The sequence below is a fragment of the Corvus cornix genome, chromosome 5 (genome assembly GCF_000738735.6).
Source record: "Corvus cornix cornix isolate S_Up_H32 chromosome 5, ASM73873v5, whole genome shotgun sequence".
In the NCBI taxonomy this organism is placed as follows: Eukaryota; Metazoa; Chordata; class Aves; order Passeriformes; family Corvidae; genus Corvus; species Corvus cornix.
Genome location: NC_046335.1, coordinates 20309156 through 20326238, shown reverse-complemented (window position 1 = coordinate 20326238; position 17083 = coordinate 20309156). Strand labels below are relative to the sequence as shown.

At 37.5% G+C, this 17083-nt stretch overlaps 1 protein-coding gene across 2 annotated transcripts in view; it reads left to right on the top strand.

Moving 5' to 3' along the window:
* The window catches only part of TSHR (thyroid stimulating hormone receptor), a 61623-nt gene that overhangs the window by 18670 nt on the left and 25870 nt on the right, over nucleotides 1-17083 (top strand). Inside the window, exons 4-6 of one of the 2 annotated variants that reach the window (XM_039553227.1) lie at nucleotides 5880-5954; nucleotides 14887-14961; nucleotides 16126-16200. In XM_039553227.1, coding sequence (XP_039409161.1) covers nucleotides 5880-5954; nucleotides 14887-14961; nucleotides 16126-16200 — 225 coding nt within the window. The remainder of the gene's footprint in view (nucleotides 1-5879; nucleotides 5955-14886; nucleotides 14962-16125; nucleotides 16201-17083) is intronic. The other variant, XM_010393679.4, reaches the window with a different exon arrangement.

Here is a 17083-nt window from a genome sequence, read left to right as displayed (position 1 = left end):
CCTCACCACTTTCATTTTAGAACCGCAGGTAATAATCCTATTGTTTATAACCTGAACCAGCTATAGGAAGGCATTCTAAGCATTTGTGAACAAGACCACTCCCCCTTTATTGAAGTCGATGTGATAAATAAAGCTATAAAACTTTGTTTTAGTTAGCAAATTACAGGAAATCATTTCACTCATAAAAAATTAACATATTCAATTGCTGGTCCTGGCTAAAAATTTGTTTCCAGCTGCCAGCATGATTTGTAGCACATCTCATTGGAGACCAGGGGCATTTCTAGACCAGAGATGGACTTTCACCAAAACATTAATATTTCCATGATGTGAGAGAGACTTCCATTGTGTCACTTCCTTTGTGTGCAAACATATGCATGGATAGAGTCCATGCAAGCAGAACCAGCATCCTCTATCTGTTTGCCTCACATCAACATTTGTCCTGTTGAAGGTAGCTATGTTAAGGAAACTTGCCTGTCCGACCATCCAGGAGCCACTCTGACAGTCATGTTCACACCATTACCAGCTCGACCGACCATTTCCCATAGCAGAGTCTCAGATGTCCAGATCTTTCAATAGTTTAATCTTGATTCAATAACTAAATAACAAAATAGCCCAAGCTTGGTGCCTCCAAGCAGGGACCCTGAACAAAGGAATCTCTGGGCTTTTACACCCTCACAATCTAAGTGCCCCAACATCTGTGGTCATTGGCTCCTGCTGTATCTCTGAGTGTTTCCCTCACCTGGCTGGGCCACAGGTCCCTGGGTCCTTTGTTATGCAAAAGGTCAGCAGTTCATGGCCCCTTGCTTCAGGCTCCTCCCACCCAGAGCTCAACCTGCAGCTCCCACTGCAGCTGCAAACCAAGCTACCTGCACTGAATGGATTCCTCAACAGCTGCCCTTGCGCTGTACTGCTCGTTGATGTCAACAGTCTTGACAAAAATTTGTCCCACATTTGTCTGTTCTTTGTCGCTGGCCCATAATCTGTGATCTTGTGCATGACTGATGCAGTGAATTTCTCTGCCACCTCACAATTCACTCCCTAGAATCAGAGCCATGTAATTTAGAAGGGACTTCAGGAGGCCTCTAGTCCATGATCTGCTCGTACGATCCAATCAGAATGCTTAGGGCTTTATCAATCTGGTGCTCAGCTTTATCTGTGGCCACTGTTAACTAAATAAGCCACCACATTCAGCAACAGGCCCAATTTTTCTTGTTCAGCTTTTTATTACTTATGCAGCAATAGGAATTCTTCTTCTTGCCCTTGATGTTCCTTGCAAGTCTCAATTCTATATGAGCTTTGACTCACTAGCTGAGTATTACCATCTAGGAATTCATGAAAAAGGACTTTGGGGGAACATAGTCTGCCTATTATATTCTATAGGTTCATCCAGATATATTGAAGTAAAGACTTTCTGTAATCATTATAAGTAATTGTTCTTGAATATCTGCAGCCTCATTTACCATCAATTTAATCAGATAGATGGTATATTGTTTGGGGGTTTTTTGGAGAGGGAGAAATATCCCTCACATGATGTATGGTATCGTATATAGAAAGGATAAACTTAGTTTAGAACAGAGATTGATTCAATATAAAAGGGTGTCAGCTCTTCTTTGGCTCCAAAAACTCCAGTTGGCAGTTTAAATTTGAATACTGTCAATGCCCATCTGGATATTTCTTATAGCATTACTACTACCACAAAACACGAACTCCCACCTTCTTGATATAAACTTCAGGTTAAGGAATCAGTACCTGTATTTTAACTGCAACTCTTATGTGTATGTCTTGGCCTTTAATGTACCACGTCTCATTTGCCTCTCCCAGCCTATAATTTCCGTGCAATGAAACTGTGCAATGAAAATTTCCAGATCATTCCTGGTTTTGCAATTTCATCTAGAAAATGTTCTGAAGTGTCAACAGGGGAATATATACTGTGTTTACTCTTCCAAATACAGCAGTTCATTTTGCTATATGGTTTCTACTATATGATTTGCACAAATAAATACGGATTTTTTATCTGTACTGAGTAGAAAATTCAGTTGTCCTCTTTATGAACCTTATTTAAACAAAAATTTTAGAGCTACAATTTCTCTTAAATTAATGCATGTCTATGTATTCTTGATAGCCAGAAGTAGAGAATTTTTCCCCTGTGCTGCTTTTCCACATGAATGAAAGAAAAAGCATTTTAATTACATGCTTAATTGCAAAGCTAATTGCTGTCAGAAAGGCGTCACTGAATAAAAGAGTTTTATAGGATATTCAAATGCAAAAGAAATTTCTGGTTTCCACTGTTAATCATGCAAATACACTAAATCTTGGTAAAACGACTTCACCTGCTGTTTTCTGCCGACTTAGGGACATATTGAACATTCAGTATTTTTAAGGTCAAGGATAAGAAACATTTTTCCTGGGCTTAGCATGATGCTTTGGGGTCACATTCATGAGTACCTCATAAACACCTGGTCTGTAGCTCCTTGAAGTGTTTTCTCCACAGCTTCTCTACACAAAGGAGCATCCCAGAGTGCCCTCTGCCAGCAGCCCCATGTAAAGCACGATTCCTGTGCACCACTTTTCCTGCGCAACACAGTGCCTTTCGCACCCTGTGCACACTGCTGTCCCATAGCCAGTGCCACCACTCAGCTCCCCTCACCTAGCATGTTTCTGCACCTCCCGTGCTCCCCAGTGCCAGCTGATACAGCACAGCCTCAGCTCAGTTTCCATTGCCTTACCTGCTCCTGGTTGTCCTCTCCTGAAGTGCCCCATGTGTTACCAAGCTGGTCTCAACAGCGGCAGAGGACAACAGGGCCAGCTGGTGGGCAGCAATACAGGGGATGCTGAGGTTGGAAAAAAAGCAAAGAGAGGTGGAGAGAAGGAGAAGGAAGAAAATAAGGGCTGGGAGAGGGCTTTGTGGCTGCTGCCAAGTGTTGATCTGATCCTGTGCTCTCAGGCTTTCTGAGTGGGCAGCGGTGATTAAAGTGTTATCTGCAAACAGACTTCCTCTGAAATTGTGCATTTGGTGTTCAAGCTATCTCTGCATTCATGATGAGTGTTGAAGGCATTCTGAAATCCTGCAAATTAAACAGAGCCAGTAGGGAGAGGAGGTGCTGAATTGTAGCTTGCCTTCAAAATGGCAGTTTAAACATGCTTTCCTTTTTCTGATGCAACTCCTTCCAGTTATGATTGCTATGATTTTTATTTCTTACATTTAATGTGTTGTGTTATCTGTTCATTAGGCAGAGCCCAAAGATTCTTGAGGCACTCTGAGCACTTGGAAGTAAATGTTTATGCACTATTAGTACAAATTTCTGTTTGACATTCCCACCTCAGACAAGATTTTGAGTGTGTTTGTGTGGAGGTTTGGGTGTTTATCTAGATGACCCTAAAGCAAATAAAACTACTCATTTTCCTGTCATCAGTGGTGGTGTGGTTTAATTAATTTACACAAATACATATGCTTGTAAAGTAGAAGAGCAAAGGTCAACACATGAAGAAAGTAAGCCATTTCCTTCCCACTGTGTACCAGAATTTTAAGACATAAAACTATACCTCAAATGGGTCCCAGCCAGACAACATATAGTAAAAATGTGACATGAAGCGTGGTGGGAAAGTACATAATGGCTGCAGGGGTGAGAGAGGGGAGAAGGAATCATCTTCTCTGGTTCTTCTCATACATGGGAGAAAAGCACCTGCTTGCCTGATGTAAGGTGACTCATTTTGATCATGGAGCACACAGAAAGTACTCTCCTACTTCCTAGCTTTTACAGGAGGATACAATCTTAGCTCATTATCTGTTTTTAATTTCATTTTCTGTCAAACTGATTTTTACATATCAATTTGCTACATAAAGAAAAAAATTTTAATAATATGTTATTAATACAATGTATCTTTTGGTGCATTAAAACGTAGGGTCTTTTAAAGTGGAATAATCCATTTTCCTTAAAGACTGAAACTCCAATTTCCTGGGAAACAGACATTATGACTTACAGGAAAACAAAATTAAAGCATTTCACATAAATATCTAACTCTGCAACACTAAATTACAGAGGCAGAGACTGGACATATTTTCTTTATTGTATTCCTCTTTTGTTACCTTCCTTCATTTTGGAAGAGGCGAACACCTTTGGAAAAGCAGTATTACTCTAGAAAGAGACTCTGATAGTCATGCAATCTCTACTTGTTACTTGTCTTTCTTTTCAAAGACAGTTGAATACATCTCCAAAGTGACCAATACAAAATAGATTTCATGCTCGATGAGTTAAAATTAATTTGGGTAATGTGCTTTTAGCTCCAGTCTGGAAAGGACATCAATTCCCCCCCAGTTAGTGCTATTAGTCATCTTCTGGTTTTTAAGGCATGCGCTGGTCACAAAGTTTTCAGTCCAATTTTTTAAAGCATTTAAAATATTTTTTTAACAGACATTGAACAAACAAAGATTTTTATTTTCTAAAATTTACACAAAAATTAGTAATCTGATTTATAACTGATTGTATTAGAAAGCCTTCCTTGGTTAAATGATCATATTTTAATTTATTCTTTACTGTTACTACTCCTTATACTATCATTGGGAAAAATGGAATGTTACAAATCTTCTCTCTTTTGTTTAAGGAACACAACCCAATTGCAATTAATGTAAAATAACAGATATTTTTTAAATTATATATGACTCTAGGTCTTTGTAGGTCTGCTGATCAACAAGGAGGAAAGCCACGTGACACAATATTTTTATTATTGTTTTTTTTTTTTTGACATCTAAAATTGATGTCTATGACTCATCTACTCAATTTAATTTTGTGCACTTAAAATACTTATCACGTTGCTCAGGGTTTGTGTAACCATGCAAAATATTAAAAACTGCATTAATCAATTTTGATCAAGAGTATCAAAATGTAGTACCTAAATATTTTACCCATAATTATAAAAATTTATAAGGAATTATTTTTAAAGAAATATATACCAATTAGAAATATGATATAAAATACTATTAGAAAAGTAAATAAAATACAGTGATAGATCACTTAAATCCTATTCCAGTATTAATACATTTTAAAGCTAAGAGGTATTTTGAAAGACAGAATCAGGTAATTTAAACTAAAGAGCAATAGATCAGTTACACTGATAATCAGCTCTAGTTAGTTGTATTACAACTTTATTCACACTTCAAAGTCTTTGATAATAGTTGCAGTATTATAATTCTAATGATAGTGGAGAGGCTGTAGAGCTGTTTTCTCATCACATTCCATGGATCACCAGCAGTGCAAATGATAGTCTGAACTGTGTACAAATAAATATTTCTTGTCCAGTTTTCTTTCTGAGCCACCTTACTCCTTTATGACACTCATTGTATGGCTAGAGTTTCTCTCTAAATTCATGTTATAGCACGTTTTACTCAGCAGTATCAAAGTAGTGGTTGCCCTGATGACTTGTCTCTTTCCAGAGAAATTGCAACAGTTTTTACAGCGATGCCCCAAAGGTCATCTTTGTTTCTTTCCTTCCTTTTTTTAATTCTTTAGTATAGAGAAATATGCCAATTTACCTGAGGCTTAGATTCACCTTAGAAAACTCCAAGGTGATCTTAAGTGGGGAAAAGGGAAGAAATATGATGCTGAACTGTGAAATACTGGTATCCACTTTTGCTGCTTATTAGCACTGCTCTGTTGTTTTGGTTTGACTGTGTTCTCCAGTACAGTGTGAATCTAAAGCATCAGTCAAGATCAAGACCCTTAAAAGGATTTTAAAAGTGTATCCTTCAGACCCTGTTCATGTGTCTGGCAGTGTCATCATAGCTGGGTGAGAAAAATAATGAGATAAAAAATGAAGTGGCATGATGGGCATGGCTTCTCAGTGTCTGAGACCTGTTTATTTTTCTGTTTGCTGGTGTTTAGTTACATCTCTATAGATGAAACACTTCACAGTCTGGAGGCCCATTCCTTCAACAGTTTAAGCAAAGTCACTCACATGTAAGTACTGTAATTAAATTAATGAACGCAGTGATGAGATATATTTGGGATGTGTGGAAATAACATACATGATGATGTTTGAGTTTTCATTCCTGTCTCCTTTGTAGCTAAATATTCCTTTTCTCATTTCCTTTCTCCATAATGTAGAGTGAGTAAGTCTCTTTTTTGAGCTTATTTTATTGTGCTTGTTTTCCATACATCTTTTTGGTTCCCTTGCTCTTCTGTATCCTCCTATAGAAATGCAGGTAAATGCAGTGAGAAACTAGTGGGACTTACATCATGAGCTTGATGTAAAGTTGAAATAAAATGGCAACTAAGAATTATTTCTCTCAATTTACTGCAGGTAAGCGTAAAACAGTAACATAAGGATCAGAAATAAAATCAGAAGGACCAAAGCACAGAGCAAAATGGCACTAGCTGGAGACATGAAGAATAAGTAATCATTCTGAAAGTGCACTAGTAGAATGAAAAGTGTTTATATGGTTATTAAATGGAACAACAATAATATGGAAAAAGGCTTCTGGGAAGTGTTTTTACACCTTTTTTTTCTCATGCTCTGACCAATCCTCACCACTAGTGATGCACTAAGGGCAGTTACAGAACTGGTAGGATACCTGCATCCAGAGAATTCTTGTCATTCATCAGGACCCTGTCAAAATGAGAATGTAATGTATTGAATAGAGAGCTCCATAGGATCCATCCTGTATCTGGTACTCTTCCATGTTTTCATTACTGATCCAAAGGAGGGATTGGAAAGTGTGCCACAGTTGTAAAGCTCAGCCAAATTACAGTTTGGCATATTTCAGAGATTTTTGTTTGCAGAGGTGCCATGGGAGAGCACTGTTGGTCGCCATGGATCCAGAAAACATTGTCAGAGAGGAAGGTCTTTTGTGTCCAGAAAGAAAACGTGCCAGAGGCAGATCGATTTTTTAAGGTTGTTGCAAGAGGTGCAAGCTACCACCCATTTTCACACTAATCTTTGAAAAAGAAAAAGGAATAATAACATTAAAGTAGATTAGAGGAGATTCGTGTCAGACTCTAGGAAATGTATTCGTATGGCTGGTATAAATAAACACTAGAATTGTTTTCCTGGAGACATTGTCTCTACCACTGCAGACATTTAAGGCTGTATGATCTCAAAGTCCATAGATCTATTTAATCTTCACTCAGAGAAAGAGATTGAATTAGATGATCACTTAACACTGCTGTATTTTCTATTTTTTTTTTCTTTTACTTTACACAGTGTGAAACAGAAAGACTAACAAAGTTACAGGAGAAAAATATAATTATTGTTAATGAAGATAAAGAGAGAAACTAATGCTGGAAAGTGTCAGTGACTCCTCTAAGAGAACCTGAACCTGACTAGCATATCTAGAAGCAGAGTGCAATATCCTGAGATCTACTTCAGGCCAACAACATGCTCCAATAGTATTCCAAAGAGTTTCATAGCAAGACTTTGGTGTGATATCAGTACTTACCTTTGGTTATAATGCCATTCCCTATTCTGTAGATGTTTTTTCCAAGCCCGTTGTGTCCATGTTCTCTCTTCCTCTTTCCTAGTTCTTGTGTCTTTAGAATTTCTTGTTTAACACAAATGAACATTTAATGAAACATTTACTGGCAGCACATTTTATAAGCAACGAATAAAGCATCTGCCACTATGCACTACAAATTCCTCATGTGATACTTCTTTGGTGGTTCACTTTATTAGAAATTAAAGATAAAATGCTCCAGAAAGCTCCAAAATCACCGCATTGTCACACCCACTCCAGCCCTCAGGCCTGGATGTGTTGTCCATGACCGGGAAGCTGGAGGTCTGTGCAGGAGTCAGCGGAGTTCACAGGCACCCACCCTCATGTCACCTCTGGCACGGGCTGTGGGGAGGGCACTGGGGGAATGTTTCCTGCTCCACTATACAACGGTATGGTAGTGTGGGACCCCTTATATTTCTTGCAAGGCACTACCAAAAGAGAAACTGTACACAGACATACAAGATATACTTTTTTTTTTTTTCTGCACAAGAGCCAAAAATACTACCCAGGAAAAGACATCAGAACTCTGCTCACAAAAGTTACAGGAGAACCCCAGGCCTTTGCAGATAGCCCACAAAGAAGGGCAACCTCTACCACTCAAAAGTGCTTACCAGGTTTATAAAATCTGTTTGGAAGTTAGGCACATGTATGATTTAATCAGGGAATATCCAGGCATCTGGCAAGTTACTTGCATATAAGCTGTGAAAGAAAGCAATTTATAGATCTGATAATTTTTATGAATTGTTTCCATAACTTCTGATTTGTTAAGACTTATCACTGTTGAATTTGATTTACTTTCCAAACAACAGGATTAAACAGGGATAAATTTGTGTCTTGTGCTATGCATTTATTTAATGTTCTCCATTTACACAGTATTTTTAAAGTATTATTGCTAAAATAATACTAGGTTAAGATTATCACAAAATATTTTAAAGGTGGTTGAGATTAACATTTTGAAAAGTCATTTCATGGGGTTTTATTTTTACAGCTTGTTTTTCCTTGAACTTTCAAAAAGTACAGCTTTATGTAAATAATCTTTTTACCCTAACTGAAACTTATACACACAGTTTCATTTTCAAAACATTTCTTTTTAGACGTAAGAACTTCTTAGGAGAAAATTTAGTGTTTGTGGAAGGGAGGAACTAATAGTTTGGCATGAGCCAAGTGTTACGTGAATAAGCATCCTGTGTTCATCATGATCTGTCTGCCAAGCTTGTTAGTGCACTTCAGCTTTGATCTTCACCAACCCATTTTCTCAGTCCTTATTTGGTTCATGTGCCTCTGTTCTGACTTTCTGTTCCTTCCAGACTTCAGCTCTTTAAGCATAGGCCATATTTTTATGCATCCATGCCTTTCAAGTACTGAGCAACTTCTGCAAACTAAGGATACTGATCACCTGCTGTATTTTAATGAGCAACATCTCATTTTGCTGGTAATTAGTGGCAAAATTTCCACCCTATGAAGATGTAAATAAGGAACAAGCTTTTGCTAGGTTTTTTTTTCTCCCCAATTGTGTTAAATTTGTCTCACAATGGTTTCTTGTTTCCTCTTTTTGCATTTACATTTTTTAAGTATGTCTGTTTAAGAAATCAGAACTGTCTGTCTCATACAATTACATAAGTATTTATTTTTTGTAAATGTAATTGTGAAAGGGTCTGATAAGCAATCAGTGTCTCTGTGTAGTTGCCTTACTAGTAGAGCTGAAGCTTGGTAACATTACACGAAATAAAAACCTGTTGTAATTAGGTCTGTGTTTCTCAGGGAAACATTCCTGTGAATGGAACCTCAGAAAAATTCACTCTTTCTTTTCGTCCTTTCTCTGTGTCTTGGCTCACCCTCCCCTGCTCTCTCCCTACTCTCTTCTCCTCACTCATAAAGCATTCTTCTCTTATACAACCACATTAAAAGCCCTCTGAGCATTTGGGAACACAGCCAAAGGTTATGGTTCAAGTGGCTTGTCCTCATATATGTGATGTCATTTGGAGAGCAGGTGGGGGACCACTCTCCAGCTCTGCAGTGAGACGGAGCCAAGGGCCAGGGCAGCCCCACCATCCTCTGGGCCAGGGCTGCACTTCTCTTGGACAGCTTGTGATGCCAGGCCATGGGATACAGTGCTGCAGAGAGAAGAGAGAAGCAACTGGAGAGGAAGACTGAAGAGATTTGTGGAGGAATGCTGGATACCTGCAGTGAATTTCAGAGCACTGGGATAAGTGCTGTGCAAAAAAATCTTGTTAAAATCTGCAGTCTGGAGGTAGGGAACAGACTGTTGGGAGCCTAAGCCAGTTTTCTGGTGCCAGTGGTGCAAAGGCTTAAAACAGGTGCATGCAGATGAAATAACATGGATACTTTGGCTGCAGAGGGAAAATAAAACATGGAAGTAGATGTACAAGTGAGAGAAACTAAGGTAGCTACAGACAAAGTAAGTCTCAGAAGGTAGAGGGGGGGGGCCCAGGTTATTACAAGAGAATTAAAAAAAGGTTATTTAAAACATTTCACAATTGCTGACCTGGATATCCTTAGTCTTTGTAGGTATCTCAGCATAACATTGATTATATTGCTACTCTAAGGCTAGATTTGCAATTTCTGAATTCTGGGCCTAAACAGACTCAAGAATGTGTCAATATTGCAAGGCAGGTATGAAAAGCATGTCTGGTAAATGAAATTTAGAATCCACTTAAATATGTAAATGTTTGTGCTTTTTAAAATGTTATTAAATTCAGATAGAATGTTAAGTAGCATATTAACCCTTCTGAAAAGTTAGCTGACAAACATATGTCTCAATTAATTAATTAGCCTAATATTTGAATAGTTCTTACTATTACTTTCATTTTTAGATTCATTTGGATTTGAAACTAAGTAGTTATATCTTTGCAACTAAACATAAGTTCATAGCTATTTTTAAGTCTTCACGCATATCTTTATATCATCAAGTGACTTTCTCTGCACATCCATTCTTAATGTGATAAAGTTTTTTGTGTATTTTCATTAAAAAGGAAAAGTGAATTGCTGTTCTTGGACAGTCAGGTGGTGATTCGATTGTAAACCTAGTACATTTTTAGTTCCTAGTCTGAGTGCCAGAACTAAAATTTCAAACATCATTTGTCTTTAAAGCACAAATAAGCCAGTTTTTAAATGGTTTCTGTATTTTCAAAAATAAAGTAGAAGTTGAATAGTTTGTAAAGTAACTTTGAATACTTTTATAAATACCCCACAAATAACTCTCTTAGCTTGTGGGTAAGTAGCAGCATGCTTCTATCTTATGAGCATCTCTCCGTAATTTTAGTTAGGACTGCAAAGTGAAATGTTTTTTCAGGACACCTTTTGCCTTTTGGCATCAATGGTCCCCAAAAATGCCTCCTAACTGTCTCAGGTTTTCTTATACCTTAAACGCACTGAATGCCCAGAAGGACTCAGAATTGTAACACTGCTGTATGCCATGATTAAGTTGTATTTGTAGAGTGTGTTGAAGTTTCATTTCAAAAGTAATTTAAAATCAGCTCTCATAGACACTTAGATATCTGGGAACTAGCTTACTAGGCATTTACAAGTACACTCTTTGGCTTTATCTGCATTTTAGGCAGTGAAAACTACTAATGGTTTTCCTAGAGCTCCTTTTCAAAGAACCATAGCTTTTTAAATTCACAAGTTTCAATCTTTTCAACTCACCAATTCATAAAAGATAAATTATGTAAGTGCAAGCCCTGCTTAATGAATTTACTGATAACCAACTTGTTCTTCTATCTTTATGGACCTTTTGGGATTAATATTTACAACACAGCAGTCTTTTGATTACAGTTTGAAAATTAGGATCATATAACATTTATGTGCCTTTGAGTGTATTACGCATGACTGATTACTGTGAAAGAAATTGTAAAATCCAGTTTGTCCTGTTAACTGATGAGGTCAAAACAATTCAAATATCTTTCCTCCTTACAGGCTTAACTTCATAGGCTCCAATATCAATGGAGCAATAGATATCCTTTAAATCTGTGATTTAGGGAGGAATTCCTTTCAGTACTCTAAGACTAATGATGTTTGAGTGTTTAAAACAGGAACAGCAGCACTGTTCATGAATGGAAATGAATTTGAAGATCTGTGGGGAGGAAAGGGTTGAAAAATAGAAGATTGGCAAGAAGAGAGAAACATAAATTGGATTAGAATTGTTTTCATTCAGAGACCAATCTTGCACCGGGGAGATGTTAGAAAACAGTGTGCGAGAATTACGTATTTGTGTTTGTTTTGGTTGTTTTTTGTCTACTAAAGAAGAAAAATTTTCTGACAAGATAACATAAAATTGTGAAAGACTTAAAAGCATTCTTCCTATAGGCTTGGGGCCTCTTTGTAAGCAGGGAAAGGAGATAAGAAGTTCAGAGATTGTAAAACACAGCCTGGGGAAGGTTTGCACATGTTCCAGGCCCGCTTTGATATGTAAGGCAGGAATCAGGCCTCACTGTGTTGTGTCCCTGCTAACACAAGCCTAGCAGTCTCTGTGTCTCTGCTCACTTTTTTTGAATCCTCCAGCCAGTGAGATGATGGAATACATCTACTCTTTGCACTTTAGCTGTGTGTCCTGGTCATCTTGGTGTTGCCTAAATATATCCAGGGCACACAAGATCTTCCTCTTTTTCATGCAGATAAAGTAAGAGGCCACATATTCAGGCCAGTCAAATGCAGGAGGCACATTTAACTGGACTAGAAGTAGGGAAAATTTGATTCCCGTCCTCATTTTTTTTCTTAAGTGTAACATTCACTTTTGTCAAACCAGCTTTTATTTTTATACCTCTCTCATCTATTTTGACTAGACACTTCTAAGCCTGTCTGTCTGCTCCACAATGGCCCTTTTCTTCCTTTTGGGCTTTAAGACACCTCTGTAATACAAAGTGTAGTGTGAAACGCAAATATAAATACAGTATATATTAAAGCATACTTCTTTTTTAATCCCAACACCACCAGTTCAAGAAAATTGAACAGCTGGGACATAAACCTTTTCCCAACGTTTAGTTGAATCATATTGACTCCCTCACTCACATTATTTAGGATTTTCTCTCATTACTGTGCTAAGTGTCTCATCTGGCTGTTTAAAATATTTCATTCTGAGATTAATTAGTTTTTCATTTGCCTTTTTTAATCAGCAAATGTCCTCTCATGGCCCAATTACTTAATAAATCAAAATCGTATCTCATTACATTATTTTGCTCTTTTAATTTTAGTACAATCTGCTGATTTCTAATTCTTATTTTCAGTACCCTCATCCAAATAATTTATGCAGAATACTATGAATAGCAACATGCCAAAACCTGATGACTCTATGATACTCCAATGCATTATCCATTTCCAGGCTAAAGGCTGAACTGAAGACTCTCTTTCCCTGGAATATACTTGGTCCACAGAGGAGTAGATGGCCAGGAAGCTCAAGAGTCCAACATTCTGAAAGCAGTCAGTGATGGAAAAAACATGTCAGTTAATGTTTATGAAGCTAATTCCACTGTTGGGAGTGTGATAGCTACATAACTAATAAAATAACTGGAGAGAAGCAAGAAACTAACACTGAGAGGATTTCTTTTAAGTACAGAAACACAGCTACAGTTCAAAGTAGCTAACAGATGTGGAGAACAGTTGAATGCAGCACTAGAGTAGCAGTACTATAGCTATTAATGACATGAGTTTAACATGCAAGTAAAAGGTAAATCCTCATTTCCCTGCAGGGTTTTAGTAAACAGAGTGAAAACTGATGACTTGAAGGGTGAAGCAGAACCATTTTGTTACTACAACAATATATGGAGAGGTTGAAGTTTTTGTACCAGTGTCTACATAGTGATTTATCTACTAACTCCTGCCTCTTTTTCCCACTTCTATTTCTTAGACAACTTGTCTGGGTTGATTTTATCGTATTAAAGCAATTCCAGAGGTAGAGGTAGTCTTAAATCCCAATTTCCTGATTCTTATATTATATAGGTTACTTGGCACAGTTAGGCCATGGTAAATTAAATACTACTGGTTTCTGCCCATTGGGTCTCTGTCCAGTAGCAGCACTTTGACTGACTTAAGGCTGGAACACCACTGACGTAACCTTCACCACCGTGCCATCTAAATCTGTCATCTTTATCAAATTTCTCTATATAAGTAGCCAGAAATGTTTTCTTCAGGCCCATTGCTCTACGGCTAGTATCAGGAGGAAGCCTGGCACCATTCTTTCTATATGGTTCCTATTTTAAGAAAGGCTGAGAGTTATTTCAGCAGTGTTATGAGACCAGTGTCCAGAGCTGATTTAAGGTAAAGAAATAGAAGCAAACATGCAAAACCATCCACATCTTTCTGGAAACAGTAAAGAGTCCAGGAAATGAAATGTCTATGTGTGATGGAGGAGGGCTTTTTTTAATAAAAGATGAAAATTGGTAGTTCTATTGAATCTACCTCAATAATGAGAATTTTGGCACAGTCTGACTGGTGCAGCCAGACTGCTGGCTGTTGTTATAGATTAAAAAAAAAATAATCTGCTAGAAAATAGAAGATTAAGAAAGATTGAGGGGAATTGCATTAAGGGAAGAGACAAATATTTCAGAAAAATGAGGAAGAGTCATGACCACCACCACTCCAATGATGGTGGTGGCTGGAGGGGCAGCAGCCCCACCAACACACCTACAGAAAGCACCATCATGGCCACAGCTGTGATCAGGCTGTTTTTTCAACATGTGCAGACTAAAAAGCCATTTGCAGACCAAGCTGTCTCCTGGGTAGAAGTATTTAAAGACGTAACTGTGGACAGAAGATGTAAGGAATGAAGTTTGTGTTGTGTCTTGCCTCATTATATAGCAAAGAGATACGCTGTCCTCTATACTGCTGCGCATGGCTATGTAGTGAATGGTGGGTCCATTTCAAGTCTCAGAACAAAGTTAAGTGACTGAGCCATCTCTCAATGAGTTCTGTAAAAGAGACAGGAAAAAATAACACAGAATACTGTCAGACACATGAAGATAGTAAGCAGAAAAATAGTACATAAAATAATAAGGTGCATAGATGGTTGTAACTTGATAGGATTATTATAAATCCTGAAGATTTTACTTTTCTTCTTTTTACTGAGCTTTGCAGACACAAAACCCTCACTATGTTCAACGTAATAGCCATTACCACAAGGTATTTGTTTTGATTTTAGGACCATGCAGACAAAGGATCCATAATCAAATCTTAGGTACTTCTTACTTGCTTCAACAGGCCAGTCCCCAGGATGGCATCTATCCAGACGATAATGCATCACTGTAAGATTGCTCTGGTCTTGAGCTAGTGCTGGCCAGTACAAAAAGCTTATTGCAGGAATTAGGTCCCTGAAATTTCATTTTAACATTGCTGATTTCTGTTGTGATAATTAAATATTAATTGTCAGTGTTCCTCCCTTTTTACAGTGAAATTCGAAATCTTAGAAACTTGGATTACATAGATCCAGATGCCTTTAAGAACCTCCCGCTTTTGAAATATCTGTAAGTATTTAGTACCTGTAACAAATTGGTACTTAAATTTCACAGATGACTCTTTACTTTATAGCAGTTTTGTTAGTTTGCATTTAATTTTGGAATTGATTGCCATGCTTTTGCCTGTTGCTTTATTCTAATGACAGAAAGCCAGCAAAGGTAGGGGTTGGAACTCTTACTACTTTTGTGAGAAAGGAAAACATGTTCACAATTTCTTCAGTAGTTTTCCCATTTGTCTTATCCATTAAATATCTACAATACACTAGTGTTCCTTGGCAAAATTCCACAGCTAGCTTTTTTTCTTATAAGTGCTGCCTTACTCTATTTTTGTAGGAAATAGTGGGAAGAAGGGACACAAAAAATATATACACGTCTTTAGTATTTACGAGGCATTTATACAGGGTTTTAAAGCATACCTGTCAGCCAAATGTGAAAAGCACACCTATAAACACCTGATTTCATATGACCTCTAGGGCAGAAAGAAATCCTGAAAAATGCCCATGATTTTCTAAAGAAACTTCTATGATTTTGAGTAATATTTGGAAGAAAGGCCTCTTCTGTGTGTGTGGGTGGTGGGGGCAGTGGCAAAGAGGAAAGATTTGTCCAGGTTTTTCCTATAGATGTGAAAGCAATAAAAAGGAAAGTAGTAAAAAATTCCAATTCAGGAGAATAGTTTTAAAAATTGAGAACGATATTTTCTTCAGTTATTTTCACTCTACAGAAGTTCAGAAAGAAGGGGCTTTAAGCATTCCACATTTTAAGACAGTATCCCTTTTTAGAGCTATATGAACAGCTCTTAGCCTCAATGAAAGATAGAGGATTCAGGGGCCCAGACTATTAAATGAAGCAGCCTTAATCTCTCAAGTTAAAATAAACCAGAGTTTTAATTATTTTCTCCCTATCAACCTCACAAGCTACTTCCCTCTGCAGATCTGCCTAGCTGTCTTTTTAGTCTGTGTTTCCATTTTTTAGATTCTATAATTTATCATAAGTCTGGTATTTTGAATTTTTAAAATTGTTCTGGTATCCTTCTATTTTGAACAGTTGATTATAAATTAGTTGATTGACTATAGAGAGCATGCAGTAACCATCCTGTGCTATTTAACACTTTAAATGCACTGTTCATTGTTGTTCAGTGATCCAGTAATTCTTTCTGTTTCTCCTCTCTTTCAGTGGTATTTTTAATACTGGACTCAGAGTATTTCCAGACCTCAACAAAATCTATTCATTTGATGTGAATTTTTTGCTGTAAGTATCTGTCCTCACAGCTGGTTAGAATATTGCCATCCTTGGAACACAAAAAAAAATGTATAATGAAGGTTTCTGGTTTTGAGAAAAATATCATGTAAGTCTGACAAAGCAGTTTTCCTCAAGTGATATTTCAGTGATCATTAGCACCAAATCTGGAGAATGCCAGGTCACCTAGCACGATATGTTTGACCTGAATTTGAGACATGGACATGCAGCACATTCACGATACACAACTTCTACAGGCCCTTTGCTTTTATTTTGTTTCTGGGTTTGCAATGGCTGTCCAATACCTAAATTAATCTGAAGTCAGAATAGTGTGACACAAAGGACTTGAGCTGGCATACATCCTGCTAACATCAAGTCATCCTATCAAAATTCTTCTAACAGTTTTGAGCTGGCATGGTGAAGCAAACTGCAGAACAATTTCTTGAAGAAAGAGAATGGGAATGCAAATAGGGGCAAGGAGGTCTCCCACTATTATCCTTAAAGGTGTTTCAGAAACAAAGAGTTCTACTTTGAACTCTAAAAATAGCAGGTGTTTCTCAGTATTTAAAAAGAAGAGACAACATCTACCTGTTTAATCTATATTAGAATTTTGGTTTGTAATCAAGTTAAGGAGGAAGAGTAGCTCAAATGAAGACTTGCAGCCTGATACAAGGTAGAAGTATCTTGGTGACTTCTTGGTCCCAGAGAAGAGTTAGAAATTTTATATTGTAGCAGTTTTCAGCTGGAAGAGGCTTGAATGCTGGATGGGCTAGGCAAAAGGCAATTAAAAATGAGGACTATTATGTTAGAAGGTGACTTGCAAAGACATGATTGATGATCTACTGCAGCCTTGTTTCAGTGCTGCTAAGGGGTGTTTTTGGTCAAGAAGGGTCAG